General features: G+C 38.4%; 1 protein-coding gene across 1 annotated transcript in view; it reads right to left on the minus strand.

The window, feature by feature from the left end:
• Positions 1-22,833, minus strand: part of CLDN15 (claudin 15) — a 338,195-nt gene extending 315,362 nt beyond the window's left edge. Inside the window, exon 1 of the mRNA XM_044076077.1 lies at positions 22,514-22,833. Within this exon, the coding sequence (XP_043932012.1) occupies positions 22,514-22,730 (217 nt within the window). The 5' untranslated portion in view covers positions 22,731-22,833. The remainder of the gene's footprint in view (positions 1-22,513) is intronic.
• Positions 22,834-23,792: the final 959 nt, after the last annotated feature.

Here is a 23,792-nt window from a genome sequence, read left to right on the forward strand (position 1 = left end):
AACCCATTTTACAGTTCATGGCTTTACCATCATATCTCTCTCTCTCTAAACCTACAGTGCAAGATATTTCATTTATGATACACCAGACAATGAAATCCATACAATATGTGTGTGTGTGTGTGTGTGTGTGTGTGTGTGTGTGTGTGTGTGTGTGTGTGTGTGTGTGTGTGTGTGTGTGTGTGTGTGTGTGTGTGTATATATATATATATATATATATATATATATATATATATATATATATATATATGGGTTCTGGACGTTTGCTCAAATGAGCAAATGACCAAACCTGGCGAACATACTTACGCAAAAGTGCTTTTCACCGAAGAAGCACTTTCGCGTAAGTATGCCTGTTGCCGAGGCTGTACTACGGTGCAGGTAAGGGAAAATTCCCTTTTCCCCACTGTAGTGCGGTCTCGGGGAGAGAATATTAAAGTAGGGAGGTGTACAGCTAAATGTTAATGTAGTGGGGGTTTTTTTGTAACATGCTTTAACGAAAGCGCTTTTTCGATAAAAGCACTTTCGTTAAAGTGTGTTCAGTTATTATGGATTCGGACATTTGCTTATTCGAGCAAATGTCCTAGATCCATATATATACTCATGCATGTACACACACACACACACACACACACGTATATATATATATATATATATATATATATATATATATATATATATATGTGTGTGTGTGTGTGTGTGTGTGTGTGTGTGTGTGTGTGTGTGTGTGTGTGTGTGTGTGTGTGTGTGTGTGTGTATGTATGTATATATATATATATATATATATATATATATATATATATATATATATATATATCGGAATCAAACAAAAGTACCAATTTTTGAACAGACAAAAAGCCAGTACAGCCGACAGAAAATCAGCTTATCACATTCACCAAATGTTTATTTGTGCAACTTCATGATACAGTGGGGATGGGGGGAATATACCTTTTCCTCCCTTAGTTGCAGTTTCAGACTTGATATATATTATTTACAGGCTGCTTGCCACCTGCAAAAAAAATTCTTTAAAGTGTTTTTTTTCTGCTTGGTTATGTTTAATTACTTGCTGTTCAATGAGTACTTCTATATACACACACACACATATATATATATATATATATATATATATATATATATATATATATGTGTGTGTGTGTGTTCCTCTTCAAATCAGAACAGAAACAAAAATGTCGAATTCCTACTACAGCTGTTTTGAAAGGAACTTACTTTTCACGGACCTGCCCTTGTACATAACTAGTTACTTTTTTTTAATTTTCCTTTTCAAATGTATCACAGCTTATAATAATACACCTGTTAGCAAGTTTGCATATCTCTTTCTACTCACATCTTCATTTCTCCATTACAACCACCCTTTGATGTATTCCCCAACCCTGCAAATAGTTTCTCACCTCTCCTAAATGCAAGCAGTCTTTCCAGATTCAATGCAAAATAACTCAAAATAACTAATCCTCTGTGACTAATATATTTTAACCACTAATACTTGAATGAATGCATCACAGTTTCTGCACTTAACCTCTCATACAAAGTATTATAACTATTCTATTTTGTAAATCTTTTGTATTTTTTTTTATCTTGCTTGTATATTGCACTGAGTGGAGCTTTTCTGCCATGAACTCCATTGAAAACGATCTATTAGTCCAGTCTAACTCACAGTCAACAAATGAAGGTAGATGAAAAAAAAACATGTTATTTTATATGTATTTTAAAACAGGAAAAGTGTGAAACATGTAGCCACCACTTAAAGACTGTGGTAGATGTACAAAGGGGCTGAAACTCAAAAGTCAGAGCAAATGCCAACTTTAATAATTATAATAAAACCAAAGTAAAAACGGTCAACCGCTTTCATCCCATATATGACGAAACTTCATCAGAACCGTTAAATAGTTACTCACACCTTCATTAAATAGTCTCAATACAATCATGTGACCTTAAAATCATGCTTGACACACCAAATAAAAGCTTTACATAAATCATAGCTAAAAAACTAAAAAGAATATAAATACAATAAATCAAATGTATAGCAAAAGTACAATTAAACATATATTCAAAGAATATCATTAAACATAAACTCTGGAAAAAAATTATAATTCCAAAGCTCTTGTCTTTAAAACAGGAGCTATAGAAATATTATCATTAATGCCAGGGAGTACTGTGGCATTAAGTCTAAGTTGCCACCTTAATTCACTTCTCTCAGTCATGTTCTCCCAAAAACCCTTCTTTCATTTCTTGTTATTATATCTAAAATCCCAAATAAAAAGTTAGAGGGTAGAGAACAGTATAAGGTGTGTTTGTAAAGTGTATTATTTAGATTTTTTTTCTATAGCATGCAAATGCTCATATATACGTTTACGTAATGACTGTACTGTCTTTTCAATATAAAAAAATTCACACCCTTGACAAATAGCAGGATTGACTATCCCCCTACTAGCACAACTGCCCCTAACTAACTTTTACATGTTGTAGGGGATTTTCTATAATGGCACTTTTGCCCTGTAAAATATATTTACAGCATTTGGACGTACCACACTTAAAGGTACCTTTATCCTGCATATTAGGTAGCATAAGCGGATGTTCTGTTATATGTATCTTTGTGTGTGTGTGTGTGTGTGTGTGTGTGTGTGTGTGTGTGTGTGTGTGTGTGTGTGTGTGTGTGTGTGTGTGTGTAAATATATATATATATATATATATATATATGTATATGCATGTGTTATACTCACACTCATAGGTCTTGTCCCTCCTTCCAATAGCAAATACAGTATGAGCCATCAGCACATGAATTTCCACTGTTAAAGCTGCCCAAACTCATAAAAAGTCAGTGTGATGAAAACAACAACTCCTCAACAACTGTGTGTTTTATCAGCATCTAGAAACTCAGTTTTACAGAGAAGTAAATCTATCCCTCTTAACAGACCAGTGAAAGAATAATGTACCCTGTTCTGTATTCTACTCAAATGCCATCTGTTGCAGTTGGAGAAGATGTGAATATTTCTCAAAAAAAAAATGGAGGGCTCAAGGCTGACCTTACAACCAAAGACTATGGTAACTCTCTATTTCTCTCCCCTCTGTATATTCTTGCCTTCATAATGGAGGCTTATACCTAACATATGCAAGCAATAATGCCTGACAGGGTGTGTGTTAGTGTGTAATTAATGCCCACCCAGGGGTGTTCTGAGGCCAAATGCAGCAGTATATACGTGTGTGTGTGTGTGTGTTTGTGTGTGTTTGTGTGTGTGTGTGTGTGTGTGTGTTTGTGTGTGTTTGTGTGTTTACATGCATGAGTATATATATGGATCTAGGAATGGTCTCTTTGTAAAATTGTTGTGTTTTACTTAATTTTTTTATTACTATATTATTTTTTATATATTTTGATGTAAAATAGTTCCTCCACCTAATGTTCCATATTTGCTGTAGTATATGTAAATGGTGTTACAGGAAGCATTTTACATCCAAAATATATATATTTGCTTTATTTTTTGGTCCTTTACTGCTAAAATGGTTTCTTGCCAGTCATAAAAAAATGACATACATTTGACTTTCAGACTTTATTTCCTTCAGAAAATTAATGTTAACACAAATCCTGTTTAACTTACTTTTTTTAATTTTTTAAGTACAACATTTTAAAATCTGTTCCTATTTTTGAGCCTTTGTGCTCCCTTTATTTCTGGCTTTATGCAGATTTCTTGAGCTAAAAGGTCAAGAGGTATATAAATATCTTATCTGCTGCTGCCAGTGTTCCATCATTCTCACTGTCTCTCTCTCTCACTTACAGACCCCCCCCCCCCACACACACACACAGACATACACACACACACTCTTGCACTTCAGAAAATGTATGCTAACACAAGTCCTATTACTGAAGCAACTTTGTGAATTTTTTAACAGGAATATGTTCCTGTTTTGAGTTTTTGTTCCCCCTTTATTTTAGGTTTTATTCAGTTAACTGGATCTAAGAGGGGTGAGGTACGTAAACCTCCTGAATGCTGCTACCATTCTCACTCTTCACTCTCTCGCACTCACACTCACCTCACTTTCATGCACACAGGTACTCATTCATAGACAGACAAACATACACACGGAGACTGAAACATATACATATATGCTTACTTATAACTAACTGAAAGGCACCATCTTTTGACTTAGCTTTTCTGCCCTTGCTCCATAGAAATCCCTAGTAGTGTGCTCACATTCCTCTCAGCAAAAGTTTTATTCTGTGTCTTGGCCAGCCTCCAATAAACCAAAGGCTGTCTGGTTGCCCTGCACTGTGAGACCTTGCGTTCGTGGAACACTAGAGTGCTTTCAGCTACACTAGTTCCCCTCAACAAAAGTTTTATTCTGTGTCTTGACCAACCTCCAATAAACCAAAGGCTGTCTGGTTGCCCTGCACTGTGAGATCTTGCGTTGGTGGAACATTAAAGTGCTTTCAGCTACACTAGTTCCCCTCAACAAAAGTTTTATTCTGTGTCTTGACCAACCTCCAATAAATCAAAGGCTGTCTGGTTGCCCTGCACTGTGAGACCCTGCATTGGTGGAATACTAAAGTGCTTTCAGCTACATAAGTGTATGTTGGAGTTGTATTTAATCTGTCCTCTAAACTAAAGACATTTTGCTATAGCCTTTTACTATAAGCATGCACACTACTGGTACCCCCCCCCCCCATTTTTTTTCTCTTCCTATTGTACTCCTAGGTCAGTTACCTAAAACTATTTTCTTTCTCTTTGAAAAGGTTTACCTATGTACCTGCAGCCCATACTTCAATTGTTTTTCCCTATAGAAGTGGTGGTCCTTTTCACCACACTGTACTAGATTAGTAGCACAAGATTTGTAGTTATTAGGAAGATACTGCACTACACTGACCGGGAATTGACTGAGCTTGGTTTTCCTGATTGTTTTTTAGCAGCTGGCCTAGTCCAGATTTTCTGGCTCACAACCTTGTAATACTTTGTGTCTATCCCCCTCCCCCACCTTCAACCTGCACAACTCCCTCCCACTCCTGTTTAATTACAGAGGAATCAAAAAACTTGATGTAGAAAGACACCATCTTTTGACTTAGCTTTTCTGCCCTTGCTTCATAGGAATCCCCAGTAGTGTGCTCACATATACCATATTCCATTTATTTTTAAATAGTACTCTATTGACTCCTAATTTACTGCATGTCCCTTTACTAAAGCCCTGGCATAACTACATTATTTTCCTACTTCTCAGTGAACTGCAGCTCCCCGTTTTTAAAGAAAATAAAAACATAAAAGAAAATACCTTTTTTCTTTTAGAATCTAGCCTGTTTAATTGCCTTTAAATATGGCTGTTTATCTTTTCCAGACACTGGATTGTACTGGCTGACTTTTTTTTGTACTCTCCTCTGTCCCAGGTGTAGCCCTGCTCTGTTTGCTCTCCTACCACTCCCATTCCTACCCACCCCTATATCATTTCCTTTATACCTAACCACAGGTCCCTCCCAACCATCAAACTCCTCCCCTTCCTGTTACACAAGCTAACACCCACTACAAACTCTCTCCCTACCTTAAAAGTCCTCCCCAAACTCTCAACCAACTCACCCTATTAAAGCCCTCTCCTCATCTTCAAACATGCCACACTTAATCATTCCTGTCATACTTCTACCTGCATTGCTCCTCCTACACAACATAACATCACCTCACACACTGTTAATCCCTATACATAAAGCCTCCACCTTCCCTCACCTAAACTGCTTTTCTTATCCTTAGTAACCCATACTCATCTCTGCATCTATCCTTCCAATGAATATACTACTCCCTAAAATAAAAACTCTACCTTTCAACCATAGTACAGCTAAATATAAAACAAAATACTTTCACACCTACCCACAAAAAATGAAATCTTATGACTTCCCAAGGACTCTATTCTTGTAAGGTGATATACACCCAAACCCTGGTCCTACCACTATTCCTAACACCCCACAAAATATCACCCCCAATTCTAATCAACCATCCATACCAAAAAAGAAAATCTCTTTCTATTCTATCAATACTGAAATGCTCAACAAACTAAGCCAGTTTAATGCTTGGGTATCTCTTCATACCACAGACATTATCTCTGTCACAGAAACTTGGCTTAAACCTCAAAACCAAGATAAAGACATCCTTTCTCCTGGTTGTAATATACTTCACCAAGATCACTTAAAGAAAAAAAGGTGGAGGTGTTGCTTTAGTTTATTCTAACTACCTCACTCTCTCCCTTCCTAAAGAACCAATTCCCTCCTTTACACCTGCTGAAATACTAATAGCAAACCTCAAACCCAGTGACTTTACTACCATCACAGTAGTAGCCATATGCATTCCACCAGGGAACAACATTCCCTTAATGGAAAATATACTGTCATATCAATTCCTAAATTTCTCTAATGAAACTATTCTTCTTGGGGACACAAACATTAATTGGCATAACCTTAATAATCCAAACCCTCCACAACATATAAACCTCAATGGATTTACACAACTAATCTCCAAACCTACCCATACTAATAATGCTCATTCTTCAAGCTCCTTTATAAATTGGATACTTGTTTCTAACCCCAGCAAATACCTTAACCCTGAAACTCTATCTGATGCCCTGAGCGACCACTCACCTATAAAAGTGCTACGATACATCACCCACCTCCCCAAACCACACCGGCTTATCACTTGCCACAAGCTTTCAACCTTTAGCCCAGACACTTTTAACACCCTCCTCTCTAGAATTAACTGGAATTTCCTTACTCAGCTCCCACTCAATGAAGCAGTAAATGCCTTCAACCCAACTTTCCTAAATATTTTAAATTTCTCTAGCCCCACCAAGAAAAGTTCGATTAAAGGCAAATATTTCACCCTGGCTAACTAAAACCACCCATACCCTTATGAAATCCAGAGATAGGGCATAGAAAACATAGGTACAAACCAAACTTCCTGTTAACCTCCTAAAGTATAAAGAACTTAGAAATCAGACAAAAAAAAACTATCATCATCTTCTTTCGGCTGTTCCCGTTAGGGGTCGCCACAGTGGATCATCTGTTTCCATTTCTTCCTGTCCTCTGCATCATGCTCTTTCACACCAACCACCTGCATGTCCTCTCTCACCACATCCATAAACCTTATCTTAGGCCTTCCTCTTTTCCTCTTACCTAGCAGCTCCATCTTTAGCATCCTTTTCCCAATATACCCAGCATCCCTCCTCAGCACATGTCCAAACCAACGCAATCTCGTCTCTTGCTTTGTCTCCAAACTGTCCAACCTGAGCTGACCCTCTAATATACTGATTCCTAATCCTGTCCATCCCAGTCACACCCAGTGCAAATCTTAACATATTTAACTCTGCCACATCCAGCTCTGACTCCTGCATTTTCATTAATGCTACCGTCTCCAACCCATATAACATAGCTGGTCTCACTACCCTCTTGTAGACCTTCCCTTTCACTCTTACTGATACCCGTCTGTCACAAATCACTCCTGACACTCTTCCCCACCCATTCTACCCTGCCTGTACTCTCTTCTTCACCTCTCTTCCACACTCACCATTACTCTGAACTGTTGATCCCAAGTACTTAAACTCATCCACCTTTACCAACTCTACTCCCTGCATCCTCACCATTCCTCTACCCTCCCTCTCATTTACACACATATATTCTGTTTCAGCTCTGCTGACCTTCATCCCTCTCCTCTCTAAAGCATATCTCCACCTCTCCAGGGTCTCCTCAACCTGGTCCCTACTCTCACTACATATCACAATGTCATCTGCAAACATCATAGTCCAGGGAGCCTCCTGTCTAATCTCATCTGTCAACCTGTCCATCACCACTGCAAAAAAGAAAGGGCTCAGAGCTGATCCTTGATGTAATCCCACCTCCACCTTAAATGTTTCTGTCACTCCCACTGCAGTCCTCACCAATGTCACACTACCCTTGTACATATCCTGTACCACTCTTACATACTTTTCTGCTACTCCCGACTCTGTAGTGCTCTTTCCTGGCATGAAACCATACTGCTGATCACTAATCATCATCTCCCTTCTTAACCTAGCTTCCACTACCCTTTCCCATAACTTCAAGCTGTGACTGATCAATTTTATCCCTCTGTAGTTACTGCAGCTCTGCACATCACCCTTATTCTTAAAGATAGGTACCAAAACACTTTTTCTCCACTCCTCAGGCATTCTCTGACTTTCCAAAATTTCATTAAAAAAAAAAAAAACTATCAACAAAGACAAAAAAGACTTTTATTATAATCTCCACAAAACATTAAAATCTGATCCAAAAAAAATTCTGGAATGCTACAAACCAACTACTACATCCAGGTAATCCAACTTCACCAAACCCATGTCCTGACAGGTGATCTGAAGAAACTGCCAATACCTTCAATGCCTACTTTATCAAATCCATTTCCAAACTATTTAACCCCAACCTCTCAAACAACACTTCATAACTCCCTATACACCTCTCAACCACTATCTCAGTTAACTCCTTGTCTCTCAAACCTGTCTCCACTGACTATGTCAGAACTCTACTCTCAAAGCTCAAACCATGCTCTGTATTAGCAGACAATATTCCTTCTTACTTTCTCTGGATTGCTGCACACTCCCTTGCTATGCCTGTATCTATACTAATCAAGTCTAAAGTTTCTTCTATCTGAAAACAGTTTTACACTCCTTCTATTCATAAAGGAGGTAACTCCACAGAAATATCTAATTTCAGACCTATCACTATTCTCTCCCCTCTCTCCAAAATCCTTGAGAAATGTGTACACAAACAAGTTATGCATTATCTCCTACAAGAAAAACTTCTCACAACAATACAGCATGGCTTCCGTCCCAAGCATAGAGCAACCACAGCTCTAGTATAATTTCTCAACACCTTAGCCCTTGCTAAAGATGATCACAAACTCGTATCTTGTATATTCCTTGAACTTTCTAGGGCTTCTGGCACTGTCTCACACACTCTGCTACTTAGTAAACTTGTAAATCTAAACTTCTCCCCTGATACAGTTGCATAGTTCTCTAGCTATCTCTCTGACAGGCTGCAGTCAGTATGATGGGACTCAGCACTATCTACCCCTCTCTCGGTAAGAACTGGTGTTCCCCAAGGTTCCATTCTTGGACTTCTACTCTTTAATATCTTCACCAACTCACTCCACTCCTCTTGTCCTCAATCTAACATTGTCCAATACGTAGATGACTCTACAGTCATAACTATTGCTAATTCCCTCTTAGAACTCCTAACAAATACCCAGGCATCTTTCAATGCAGTAGAGACATGGCTCACTAATAATCAGCTCATCCTCAACTCTAAGAAAACAAAATTACTACTCTTTCTACCTAAATCTGCAAATCACATTAAACTTTCCTTCTCCAAAAGGTCCCTAAGTTGAAACTAGCACAAAACTCCTTGGCATTACCATTGACGACCAACTAAAATTCGATCTTCACATTAACAATTGTATAAAAAAAAACATCAAAAGCTAGGACTACTGTACAGGAACATCAAATTCCTAAGTACTGAAGCTAGGATTTCCCTTACCCATGCCTACCTTCTACCATGCTTAACCTATTGTTCCCAAATACTCACAAATCTGAACTCCTCCCTACTTACCAAATTAGACTCAACCTACCACAAAATAGTTAGATTTGCAGCTCAACAAACATATAAATCTCACCACCGTCTTTCCCTAAAATACCTGAACTGGCCCGAACCACCCCACCTGTTCCTACAATCTCAACTCCAAATCATACACTCATTCCTGATTTCTGCCCAAGTCTATCTTCTCTCATCTCTCACTACTCCCCTACCAGATTTCTCCAAAGCTCAACCCAAGACCAACTAAAAATCCATAAGCCCAAATCCAACACAGGGTGCAACTTGTATAGCTACTATCCCTCTATTGCATGGAACAAACTCCCACTAGAAATAAGGAACCTGACTCACCCCAAATAATTTAAGCTAGCAACCAAAGACCACTTTAAAAAACACTGGTCCTGCCATTGTACTCAGCCTCCCTAATTATTACCTACCTTTTATAGTACAGTCAAACTAACTTATTAAAACTTACCATTAACTACTTCATCCTATGCTTTCTATGCAACCTCCAAAGCTTCTTCTATACTCTGCTCCCTGAAATTCTTTTGTAACCTTTTAAGTTTCTGCTGCTCTTCATACAAAACCTTATATTTGCTCAACTCTCTTTTTAAACCAAAACATACAACTTATTCTACTTTTTTAATATTCTCCTTTTTGTTTATAGTACTGTTTTATCTGTCAACAATATACATGTATGTAGCTTACGTATTTTAACTACCAAAATTCTCAATTGCTATTTTTATTGAAATGTATCTGTATTGCTATTTTTATTGCGTTGTATATCTTTGGTGCTTTTTTCCCTGGGCCTCCGCTGAAAAAGGGCAGTAGCTCAGCCGGACACACCTAGTCAACAAATGTAAAATAATAAATAAGTTATACTCACTAAACAGCAAAAGTTTAGGGAGTGTAAAATAACACCTCAACCGATCTCGCTTTCACTACCATGCATGGATACGCATGCATGCTCGTGCACGCACACGGTTTCACTTCATAATCTTCAATTTCCAAAATACTGAATTTCAGTAACCAGAGACTATAAAGTCAAACCATTCACAAAACTGAAACCCACAATCCCGAATCACACAATCACGAACATACATACACCATACACCACATAACACACACACACCATTCCACCCACAGCACACAAACCACACAAGCCTACACTGCAGATAAGCAGGGGGGCAAGCCCCCATGCACCCCCCACACCCCCCACTTATATATTTCAACTCCGAGGTCCCACATAACATAAAAAAAAAACCTCACACCACTCCATCCTCCACTCGCAAGCACACAAATATACATACCACATACACAAACACCAACAAATCGAACACTCACACTCACACTTACACCTCCCTACCCTTACCCACACATACACTGTAGAAAAACACACACAAACACTCACTCACCTGCAATTTCAGGCACCATAACACTACACATGACGCACCAGAAATGCATAAGCGTGGATTTGAGATATTCAAATTTGCTCTTATGCACTTTCGGCATTCTGGTTTTAGGCTCCATGGTCTCGAATTATTGAAATTTGAGATTTCAGTAATTCGAGATTCTGAAGTGTAACCAAACACACACTCACTTTTAATTTTCTTATTTTTTTTTTTTTTTTTTTTTTTTACATTTTACACTTAAACAGGAAAAGCACTTCTTAGCGAGCATAAAATAATGATGACTGTTTTTCTGTCTGAGCTACATGGCAGCTTGATATGCTCCTGTGAAGTGGAGGACTTGTTTTTCAGTGTGCATTACATTAATACCCTGCTGGACAATGTTCGTTCTCCAATCAGGCTGCTGATGTAAAGTTTGCCCATTCTCTAAAGAACATTAAAGGACCCATTAACTGTTTAAAATTCTTTGTTTTGAATACCCACCTGATGACCTGAACATGGGAGAGCACTTGGCCTCAGCAAATATTAATATTAACTGTAATGTCAAATTTGACAAATTCACAAACCAAAGATTCCCATACCTAAGGAATTAACTGTCCCCTTCAAACTCATCCCTTCAATCCATAACTTTAGCAATGATCTGCAAGAGTACACAGACACTTAAGTTCCAGAGCATCAAGCACCTTGTGAGTCAATAAGCCTAGAGCTTCTTCACCAAACGTGAACTTTTAGAAGTTAAACATATATAGACATCAGATTTTCCACAACAATGTTAACATACATTTTTTGCTGTAAGAGGCAATCAGATATGTGCCAGAGTATAATCTTGTGCATTTAAAATGCTATGGAAATAATGTATTCCACCACATAGTGATGCACTAAAACAAAACTTAAGAGGCAAGATTCATGATTCTGCCCAGTAGAATACAGTTTGATCCTGGTAATGTAGTCTCCGATGCAGTGGTCAATTCACTGACTGATTTCATAACTGGCCCAAGCACCTGAACTTTCTAAAATATCTGGGAAAATATAATAGCCTTCCCTTTTTCTCTGAGGTCATATTCTGATTGCAATGCAATTACATCTTTAACATCTAAGCATACAGTACTGCACAGTACTGCACACAATGATTCATTATAGTTTGCACACTGATTCACCATGGACTGCTAGTTTCAGCACATTTTATAAATTTCTATCTTCCCTATTGGCGTGAATCTTGAGTAGTTTCCAAACATAGTTGAAAAAGTGGCAGCACAATTCCAGAAAAATTAATTCTAGAAAATATGGAACTACTGGTGGAAGAAATAGAATAGTCAGGGAGAACAGGTGTGGTATGTGGAGTAGTGATATAAAAGTGAAGGCTGCAGTGAATTCAGTTCACTTGCTAGATGATAGCTTATCAAAGCCGATCTGGAGAGTCTCACTTGATGCACAGTGTGATTAAAACACTGTTGTTTCTAGCAGAAACAGGCAGTTGCCATTGAAACTGCAATAACAAATTGGTTATCATTTTCCTGGGGAAATGTATTAGTCTCATTAAAGTGGGAGAGATCAGATTCTATAGCCACATACAGGTGGATTGCATGTGTGCATACATAAACACACACACACACACACACACACACACACACACACACACACACGCACACACACACACACACACACACACACACACACACACACACACACACACACACACACACATGTTGAAAGCACTTATTTTTATGTTTCATAGTATTATTACCACTACAGAGAAGTACTACAGGTATATCAGCTTTGCTAAATCTGGTTTTGAAGAAAGAGCTACCAGTCAGTTGTCTTACCTAATGCAGCTGCCTACATTGTTTTAGGATTGCTGTATTAGTACTGTGAACAGTAGGCATAGTAGTTAAGGTCTTTGCCTCACATGCACAAGATACAAGGTTCAATCCTGACCTCCAACCAGTGTCTGTTTGGAGTTTGCACACTCTCCGCATGTTTCTGGAATTCCTTCCATCTCCGAAAAACATATTGAGTGTTTCCATCTCAAACTCACCAAACAAAATGGAGCTGTGGGCAGCAGCACAGAGTTTACATGTTGCCCTACAGGAAAAAGAGTTGTATAAACCAACTGCTTTGGGTATCTACTGATATGCTCAGATCTACTAATGTGCTCAGTATCCTCATAGTAGGAGAACACAGATCACAGACTGCATGACCAGGCTAGCCACTCAATGATGTAAAACATGGCTGTGTGTGATTCAGTTATGTTGACTGTCGCTAAATCGGCATGGGTATTTGCCAGTGATAAGTAGTTTGAGGACTCTACCTACTCTGACCTGACACATGCTAATGGTGGGAGGGGTGTATGTGCCCCTATTCACCAGTGTGCACCTGCCATAAATTACAGCAGCCCTGGATCAGTAAGCTACTGGCTGCCCAGCTTGGGTTACCTGGGATAGCTCTGTTGAGCAAAAACTGGATTTAAAACCAATCAACTGACTAAACATTAACTAAGAATTGCTAAACTCACTTTAGGTTCACTGACAAGATACAGCTTGGAAGTGGATGACATAATTGTAAGGAAAAGGCTGGACATCCTATGTATCCAGGAGACAAGATGGCAGTGCAGTGCAGTGCAGCAAAGCCACTTTGCTTGAAGTCCAGAGTCTACAACTCAGGAGGAGGACAGGCTAGAAATGGTGTTTAAAATGTGGTGAGGAAAAAACTTAAAAAGACACAGAAGGATGTCATCAGAATTAGAGACTCATGGCAATCAGACCCCAGCCTAATGCTAGTCAGTATTCATAATTTCATCAGGGTTTTGACAGTGAGGAAGAGAGTACATTCAGATAGCATTTGCAGGATCTACTATATAAAGCAGGACAACATGTATTTGTGTTAATGGGTGACTTGAATGTACATATCAGGACAAAGAGAACAGGGTGCGAGGACTATCTGGGTCCCCATGCATGGGTTACATGTTATAGTAGCCAACACATGGTTCACAAACAGAGAAAGTCACAAGATCACTTACAAGAATGGGCAACAAGCAACTCAGGTAGACTTTCTCCTAGTAAGGAAAGGGCACTGGGGTAGGGTGACTGGACAGAAAATACAACAGGTCAAGGAATTACTCAGGACTCTAGCACCTCAAGAAGAAAAGGGAATAGATGGAGTTGAAGAAGAATAGCAGCACCTCAAAGCAGCATGTGTGAGAACTACAGAACTGATATGCAACTGAGCCAGGTATGGAAATAAGGTACATAAGAAACGCTGGTAGTGGAATGCAGAAGTTCAGGAAGTCATCAAAAGAAAGAAAGAGAGCAGGAAAAAGTGGGAGTTGGAAAAGATGGACCAGGCTAAGAATCAATACTAGCTGGCTAACAAAGAGGCTAAGAGAGTAGTTGCAATAGTAAAGAACAAGGCATAAGAAGCACTCACCCAGTTTCTGGAAACTGACTCAACAGATGGCACAAAGAAACTATATTAGGTTGCAAGAAAGAGATAGCAAGACAAAGAAGATAGTCAGACACCCTTCATAAGAGATGAGAGCAATAGCCTGCTCACCAGTCCACAGGACATTAAAGGCAGGTGGAAGAAAAACTTCCACCACCTTCTGAATGAAGAAAACCACATAGAAGCTGTACTGCCCAGACACAGCCAATGATGAGAGAAGAGGATGAGCCCACCACAGAGGAAGTAAGAACAGCACTAAGGAAAATTATGTCAGGGAAAGCAGCAGTTCCAGATGAGGTCACAGCAGATATGATAAAGATACTGGGTGAGATAGGAAAGAGGGTACTTATAGCAGTGTGGAGAGAGAAGCATATTCCAGATGACTGGAGAATAGGCATATTAGTGCCAGTGTTCCAGAATAAAATGGGACATTCACAGCTGTGGGAAGTACAGAGGCATCAAACTCCTGTCACATTGCATGAAAATTCTGGAGATGATGACTGATAAACGAATATGCAGAGTAGTAGAAACTAAGATGAGAGATGAGCAGTTCAAATTCAGATCAGGATGCAGAGCAACTGACCCAATGTTTGCAGTGAAACAGTTGGTTGAGAAGTTAGAGATGATGAAAGAGTCCATCTGAGCATTCCTAGAGTTGAAGAAAGCACATGGCAAGGTCCCAAGAAAGCTGATGTGGACAGTCCAGCAGTGGTTCAAAGTCCCAGAAACATTGGTAGAATTAGTGCAAGCTATGTACAAGGACCCAATGACTCAAGAGTAAACAGTGTTTGCTCCCACAGAGGGGTTCCCAGTGGGAGTGGGTATGCACCAGGCTTCAGCTCTGAGCCCACAGCTGTTTATACTGGTGATGGACTACATTAGCAAACAGGTCAGAGGGGACAGATCAACAAAATTGCTGTACGCAGACAATGTAGCATTACATGTAGACTTTAGACAAGAACTTCAGCAAAGGATGGGCGAATGGAATTCAAAACTGAAGGCACATGGGATGAAACTGAGTACACATAAGACAGCTGTAATGGCAGCAAATACTGGAGTTCAGAAGAAGCTGAGAATTGAAATAGAAGGGGAAATAGTGGAACAGGTTAACAGGTTCAAGTATCTGGTGGGGAGGAGGTGATTGAGGAGAAGTGAAATCTGAATGAAGAGGTCAAAGCTAGAATCAGAGGAGCTGCATCCAACTGGCACAGAGTGCCAGGTATAGTATGTGACAGAAGAATGCCAAAGAAGCTAAAAAGTAAGGTGTATAAAACAGTGGTGAGACCAGTACTACTGTGTGGTACAAAAACTTGGGCAGTAAAGGCAGTGCAGTTGAGGAAGCTAGAGGTGATAGAGATGAAGTGCTTGAGATGGGTGGTAGGATGCATGCTGTGGGACAGATAAAGAAATAAGGACATAAGAACAGAAGCCAAAGTAGCTCCAATTTCAGAAAAGGTCAAAGAAAACAGATTGCAGTGGTTCAGGCACATGTGCAGAAAAGCAGAAGACAATTTAGTAAAGAAGATTTTGGACAGACAGGAAGAAGGCAAGAGGAAACAAATGTGTACAGCAAAGGGGTGGATGGATTGTGTAATAGAAGGCCTGTGATAGTCAGTCATGAGTGTTGAACAAGGCAGGAGAATGACACTGAATAGAGAGAGATGAAAAAAGTTGACATGACACCCCAACCCAATGCAGAAAATGGGAAAAAGGGGGTTGATGATGATGATGTATTAGTTATGTGATGGTTTTGTACTCTGTAGAAATGGGTGTCATTTGCCTAGAATGTTAGGTTCCTTCTGTGCAGAGTCTGCACATCCTTCCTGTGTTCATGAGGGTTTCCTCCGGTTTCCTCCCACATTCCAAAGACATGCAATAGCTGGACTGGACAAACACTCTAAACCTGCCATAGGTGAGACTGTGGGTGTTAGTGTGTGTGGTCTGGAAGAACAGCCACAGCAGGGCTAGCCACCCGGTGGTGTAGACTTTGAATAAGACGATTGTCACTGTTGAAGTGACACCCTGACCCCATATGTAAAAATGGGAAAAGGGGTTGTAGATGTGGATGTGTTAAACATTATACTTTTAGCATGGGGTAGTAATACAAAGGATAACAGATGACCAGTGAATGATAACTATTTAGTTCACTGACACAGTGATACAATGAGAGCAAAGCTGAAGATGTCACCTTGCTTGTGTCACCAGTGACAAGGATTAATGCTTTTAACCCCAGACAGCCAACTGCTATCATTTATAATGTATGGCACTGAAAAGAAAAAAGAAACAAAGGTGCTTGCTTTTTCTTTTAGACATACTGGCATCTGCACACACATCTATTTTGTTATATGGTCTCATGAAGAGTGAGCAGTAATACAAGTGAAATGACATACACAGGACAATAAAAAGCAGCATTCTACTCATCCGTGTAGTTAGATTATAGCATTTAACCATGCATCATTAACTGGTGAATCAGTGTCACACCACTTCACTTGCTAATATATTAGAAGCACGTCATAGCTATAGCAATTTGCACTGTTATTCAGGTTTTTCATTGTTTGTTTTGGCCTACATTTTCCAGACTTTAACTCTGGTTCAAGACTAATGTTACCATAATGAAACAAATTCATCCAAGTGTTCTCTGTTTTACTTTGTAATTGTCTCTAGCACTGGCAGAGTCATTTGTTATACATTAATTCTCTACACTCTTAGTGTTTATTTTGTAACTAGGCAAGTGCACTGTTACACACAACTGCAATTAGTCATAATGTCTCTGAAATTCTAAACACTCTAGACTGACAGTTTAGTGTAGAGGACTAAGGTTATAAGTTACTATCAAGCTTCGTTCCATAGTCCAGGGATTGAATACCACACTCTCCATTTATTTAGTGTGTGACTCTGGGAAAGTCACATAACCAAATAGTGTTCCTTGTTCACCCTTAGAAAGAGGCAACTGGGTCTAGTTGCTTTACCAAGTTAACTAATAAGTAAAATAATCATGAGGTGTTATTTAATGTGTAACAGAGCCATGCAGCAAGAATACCAAGAATCTGTATTTTTTTTTCAGCTTTACTTTTTATCTGATAAGTGGATAGGTGGCCTGATTCAAGGACACTTCAGTTGTGACCCAGGCACAGGGCAGTTCAGTAAAGGAATTTAATACACACAGTATGGCAAATCTTATAATACATTCACTGCATTTATGATGGGTTTAATATGTATTATGTATCAACAACTATATAAGCATGGGAAATGCAGTGTTAATCATGTGAAATTGCATGCTTCAATCATTTACTTTTTACTCAGCTAGTTCCTTTATATCTTAAATATCTGCCTGATCTACTATCAGAAGCAGAAAAGTACATGCTGCCCACCAATCATGCAGTATTGGAAACATGAACCCAAGTGGGGGAATTGAACCCATTCCTTTCTCATCTCCCAGTATCAAGGATGCATCTCCAGTTGACTGCATCAGTAACCCTAAAACAATGAGTAAAAGGTCACACAGAAAAAACAATCAGCAAAAATAAAAGAGAAATCTAGCAAGGCTAGACTTTCCACTGTATGATTCCTTAAACCTCTTGTATTAGAGGCAACATGGGATATATGCAAATGACCCTTTAAGGGCATCGGGTGTTTCAGCTATATGGCAATTCTGAATGTTCGTGCTTTTTTTCTTTTTAAGTCTCTTTATGGACAAATCCGGGCCAATAAAGCCAAACCCCACAACAAACTAAAGCAATGAGTAAAAAGGTCAAACAGAAAAAAACAGTCAGTAAAAAACAAAATAAAGAAGGCTGAAACATGCATGTCCACAGCTAGTGGGGTATGGCTTTATTAACCTGAATTTGTCCATAAAGAGACTTAAAAAGAAAAAAGTCATGAACATTCAGAATTGCATTATAGCTGAAACACCTGATATCCTTAAGGGCTCATTTGCATATTTCATATGTTGCCTCTAATACAAGAGGTTTAAGGAATCACATAGTGGAAACTCTAGCCTTGCTAGATTTTTCTTTTGGTTTTTACTGACTGTTTTTTTCTGTGTGACCTTTTTACTCAATGTTTTAGTTTGTTGTTTGGGATATTTTAGAGACACCCTAATGGTTATGGATATCATCTGGGTAAGACAACCTTCTGTTTCTAGAGGTTAGCCAAACATTCCACTTATGCTGTACTGATGATGCTATAAGAAAGCTGCAACATGCATGTCCACAGCAAGTAGGGCTTGGCTTTATCAGTCTGAACTTGTCCATAAAGAGATTTAAAAAGATTTTTACTGCATTAGTACTACTGACAAACTAGAATACAAAACCATATCCAAGTTTTTTCTCTCTTTATTTTGTTTGCATCATAAAAACATTCTGTTTTTGGACAGCTCAGTGGTGCAGCGGTAGCATTGTCGCCTCACAGCAAGAGGTTCTCCAGTTCGATTCTCGGCTGGTGTGCCTTCTGTGCAAAGTCTGTATGTCCTCTCTGCATTGATGTGGGTTTTCTCCAGGTGCTCTGGTTTCCTCCCACATTGCAAAGACATGCATCTGGAACATTTCTCCTCTGAAAATTGTCTTTGTTCCAAGTCAGACTTTCACGGTTAACAAATGTTAAATAAATAAATTCCCTGGGTGCCTGGGCTTCACCCATTTACTCAAAGTATATTACTCTTTTTTTTTTAATGGAATGCCCCTAAGACACAGCTATCTGGACCTCAAAGGGTTTCACAGTGTGTTTTGATAAACTATTTTTTGCACATTTATTTAAAATTTCTGGTCTTAAATTTCTCGCTAGCTGCTTATTTATTTTATTTTTATTTTTTTATTTTACATTTGTTGACCGGGATAGTCCGACTGGATGCATGTCCATTTTCAGCGGAGGCCCGGGGAGAAAAGCTCCAAGGGTAAGCAGATACAGCCTTACATAATACCAGCATTACATATTACAAACAGACTATTTACAGAGATTATATAAGTAAGCAAGTTAAACAAGTTCCACAGGTTAGAGTTAATCCTGAGCGCGTCAGGATTAAATTAAATTACACAGTAAACTGGTTAACAGATTTTTACACATTATAGAGAGAGTTAGCCAGGATTGATACATTGACATAGCCAGTTAAGTGACAAATATTGTTTGAGTCTAGTTTTAAATTGACCTAAGGTGAAAACTAAGGTAATATCAGCTGGAAGAGAGTTCCAGGATCTACTTACAGAGTGTGCAAAGAGAGAGTCACCGGCTGTGTTATTAATTTTGCTAGTCTGAATTAGTAGTTTGTTAGAGGATCGAAGTGGTCTAGGATTGTTATAGGGGGTGATAATATTTTTAAGTGCAGGAGTATTGCCCGGATTATAGAGGATTTTATAGGTCATAATCAGTTGGTTATACTGGATTAGGCTGGGTAGTTCAAGCCACCCAAGCTGATTTAGATTGATGCAATGATGTGTCCTAAAAGGCAGCCCAGTGGCAAACCTGGCAATGTGGTTGTAGCAAATTGAGAGTTTGTTAAGGACAGTCTTGTTTAAATTCAAGAGTAGAGGGGATGCATACAGAAGGGTTGAAAGAAGGTGAGAGTGAGCTATGGCAATTTTAGCTGGAGGGGTTAGGAAGGTTTTTATTCTGTAAAGTGACCCTAGTTTTTTATTGATGGTTTTGATAGTTTGGTTAACATGTAGGTCGAATTTTAGATTATTGTCTATGATGACACCTAATAGTTTTGTAGAGGGGTCAGGGGAGATTATTGTGCCATCATTTGAATTTATGGTAAAGGTGAAAGCGGTAGATCTTTCTGTGCTATCATTCTGATGGGGGGCTTGTGTGTATGTGTGTGTGTGTGTGTGTGTGTATTTGGCAATCGTTGCACACCACTTCTCATATTGTTATGTACCAGTGTTCCTTATTTAGCTTTGCCTGTTTAGTAGTTTACCATTTGGCAGCCATATTTCTCAATTATTTGTTTGGGCACATTTGCTTTGTTTTATTTATACTGGTGTTACTTTTGTCTCTCAGCTGCCTAGGTTTTTGCAGAATGCCTAGATTTTTACCTCTCATTTATTGTCTACTCATAAAATTTGTGGTTTTTTTATTTTTGGGGGCAAACCATTGAGGAATGAAGTCACACAATAATGGCAGGTGTTTGAGTTTCAGACTTTTTATCCTTCAGAAAATGCATGCTAACAGAAAATCTGTTCTACAGACTTTGTAAAGTTTAAAATAGCAGAAATTAAAATCTTCGATTTTTGGGGGGTGCTTTGCCCATCCATTATTTCTATGTCCACATTTCTTGTATTAAGATGTTGAGAGGTATGAACTGTTATTGTATTAAGTAAATAACACACATTATTCTTTTTGTGTTTTTAGTTATCCCCTCCCCAGTGGCCACGGTGGTGCAGCGGTTAGCGTTGCCACCTCACAGCAAGAGGTTCTCTGGTTTGATTCTCGGCTGGGGTGCCTTCTGTGCGGAGTCTGCGTGTTCTCCCTGTGGTCGCATGGGTTTCCTCCCAGTGCTCTGGTTTCCTCCCACTTCCCAAAGACATGCTGTAGGTGGATTGGACACTCTAAATTCACCCTAGGTGTGAGTGTGTGCATGTGTGTGCCTTCTGTGGAAGGCTGGGTGCCGGGCTGGCAACTTGACACTGTAAAACTTCACTGCCAATCATGAGCGGACAGGTGATCCGCTGTGGTGACCCCTAACCAGGAAAAAGCCGAAAGAAGAAGTTATCCCCTCCCCAATTTAAATGATATCATATGCTTAAGAAATTATTCCCTAATACAGCATTTTAAGTAACTAGACAGGCACATGGATGAGACATTGAGGTTGACAGTTTTAATTAACTTTTAATTTAAACATTCATAAACTGCTCTCTTTTGGAACCTTTGGAACCTTTTTAGCCATGACCAGGGATCAATAAAGTATAAATTGACAGTTTTGAACAGTAAATCATCCAGAATGTTATTGGGAGGTAGGAGCAAAATGTATCTGAAGAAGATCCAGGTAGATATGGGCAGTACATGCAGAACTTCACAGATAGTGACTGGACATTAGAGATGAACCCCAAATCCTGAAGCTATGAGGGAGATATCTTGGCCACAGGGCCACTGTGTAGTAAATGAAAAATAATATTGTGGCTTGGTAGACAGGCAGCCAAACATGCACCCATACTATATATGTGCAGGAGTGAAAGAGAAAGGACAGAGAGAAAATTAAACAGATGCCTTTACATACACAAAAAATAGGCCAAATGGACAATACACAATTAACATGTGCTGCATGATTACTATGACTATTTTTATATTGCATTTCTCATTTCTATATGCTTTAAGTATGTTATTGCATATCACTTATTGAAAATGTTTTGCTACCTAAGAGAAAGTCACTAAAGGAAGTTGTTTCCAGCACCATCCTCACTCATAGTGTAAAACTGCACATAAGGTAAAAACTGTAAAAGCAAACAAAAACATTTTTTGTTAACACATCCATTCCTGGGGCTATATATTAAAAAGATGTGCACTTCTTAAAATGTAACAAGTAAAATTAATGAAACTAATGCAGCTCTATAAAATATTATATGTAGCTAATCAGCAGGGTTCATACAAACAAAGCAAAATTTCTCTAAGTGCATCAAATCTGTTTTTTAAGCTTTCAAAAATGAAATTAAGGCATCCGTTCATTGCAAATATTGATGCTCAAAGACGAATTGTTGTGCAAAACTGCTTATTAACAGTTGCCACATGGCAAAGGGTAAGCAAACAAACACACTGCAGAAACACTTTTACAAGTAAGCCAACTGCAATAGGAATTATCATTAAATTCTCTCATAACTCCCCCCCCCCCATTGCCTTTGAAACAAAGCTGAAATAAATATAACCTCCTAGCACTTTAATACACCAAAACATTTATTATTTATATATATATATATATATATATATATATATATATATATATATATATATATATATATATATATATATATATATATATATATATATATATATATATATATATTTATACAATGTAACCATTTACACTATACATTTAATTAGTAGATAAAAGCTGTTTTGAGGAGAACATTAACTGCTAAAATGTAAATACCTGAAAGTGCCAGCATAGAAGGGAACTCTCTGCAATTTGAAACACCAGTGGAATCCATTGCACAACTCTGCCACAAGTTCTCATACAATGTGGAAGTGGTGATCACATTTCCATCTACAGAAGAAACCTTCCAGTAGGGGTTAGGTAGAATAACTGCCCATAAAACACCACCTGCAACACCCATAAAGAATCCTGCTATCTCAAGGGCTGCAGTCATCTTCACAGAAATGCTTCCACTTTTTTAGAACACAGGATAGAATGAAAATTGTAATAATTTTCAGAAGGCTCTTAGTCTAACTAGGTAACTGTCAGTTGCTTAATACAGTTGTCCTACAGGAGAGATGGATAAAAAAGCCACAGAGAGAGGTTACGTCAGTCTGAAGTAACTGATCAAAAGTCCAGTCCTACCCTTCTCATTTGTAGGAAGTAACAGACTTGAATAGCACTTATCCATGATATATTGTACTCCAGTGCAGATAAAAGGTTGTTTAAATAATCACTTAACCTTTAATCCTTAAAGGAATAATATCTTGGTCATTTCTGAGTTTACTTGCATAAAATACCATATATATTTAGGTGGTGTAAGAGGCTTGCAAATTGTAAACATCGCTACTGTTTTTTTTTTTTTTTTTTTCCTGTAGCAAACAAGTTTTCTGTTCTGCTGTTTTTGACAAGTTGATTATATGGTTTAACATTTTGGACAAAATATAATACCGAAGATGAGTATGCATAAGATGTGAAAGGGTGTTTTATATTTCTGGATTTAATTATAGCTACATGATCTATAGCAAACTCATCAGGGAACTGAAGGACACCAGATCAAAGGTAACAGTAGTAAGGAAACTTTTTCAAAGTACAAACAGTATTTATTTATTCATTCACTTGCATATTCATTAATTAATTTGTTTTTAAGGAAGTGAAATGATCTAGTGGAAATTTTTCAGGCATGACTGAAGTGAAAATGTGTGATAAGGTAAAAAAAAGAGACTGTGAGATGAAGACTGAGTACATGATATGTAATAACATGAATGAATAGTTGTGGAATATGTGTAACAGGAATAAAAAAACAATACCATATGATCTGTAAAGAGTTAAAGTGATGGTCAATGCAAACGGAAGGTATCTGTGCCAAATGAATTATATCTTTAAGCATAAATCAGAGTAAATCACCACAGCAGTCTGAGTGACTAACACTTAAAAGCATGTTAGTAAACTATGGCAATGACTTAGCACTAAGCAATAAGTGGGCAAATAAAGTGTATGCTACTTAAGGCTGGTG

This window comes from Protopterus annectens, chromosome 7.part0 (assembly GCF_019279795.1).
Source record: "Protopterus annectens isolate FY-2018-M chromosome 7.part0, PAN1.0, whole genome shotgun sequence".
In the NCBI taxonomy this organism is placed as follows: Eukaryota; Metazoa; Chordata; order Ceratodontiformes; family Protopteridae; genus Protopterus; species Protopterus annectens.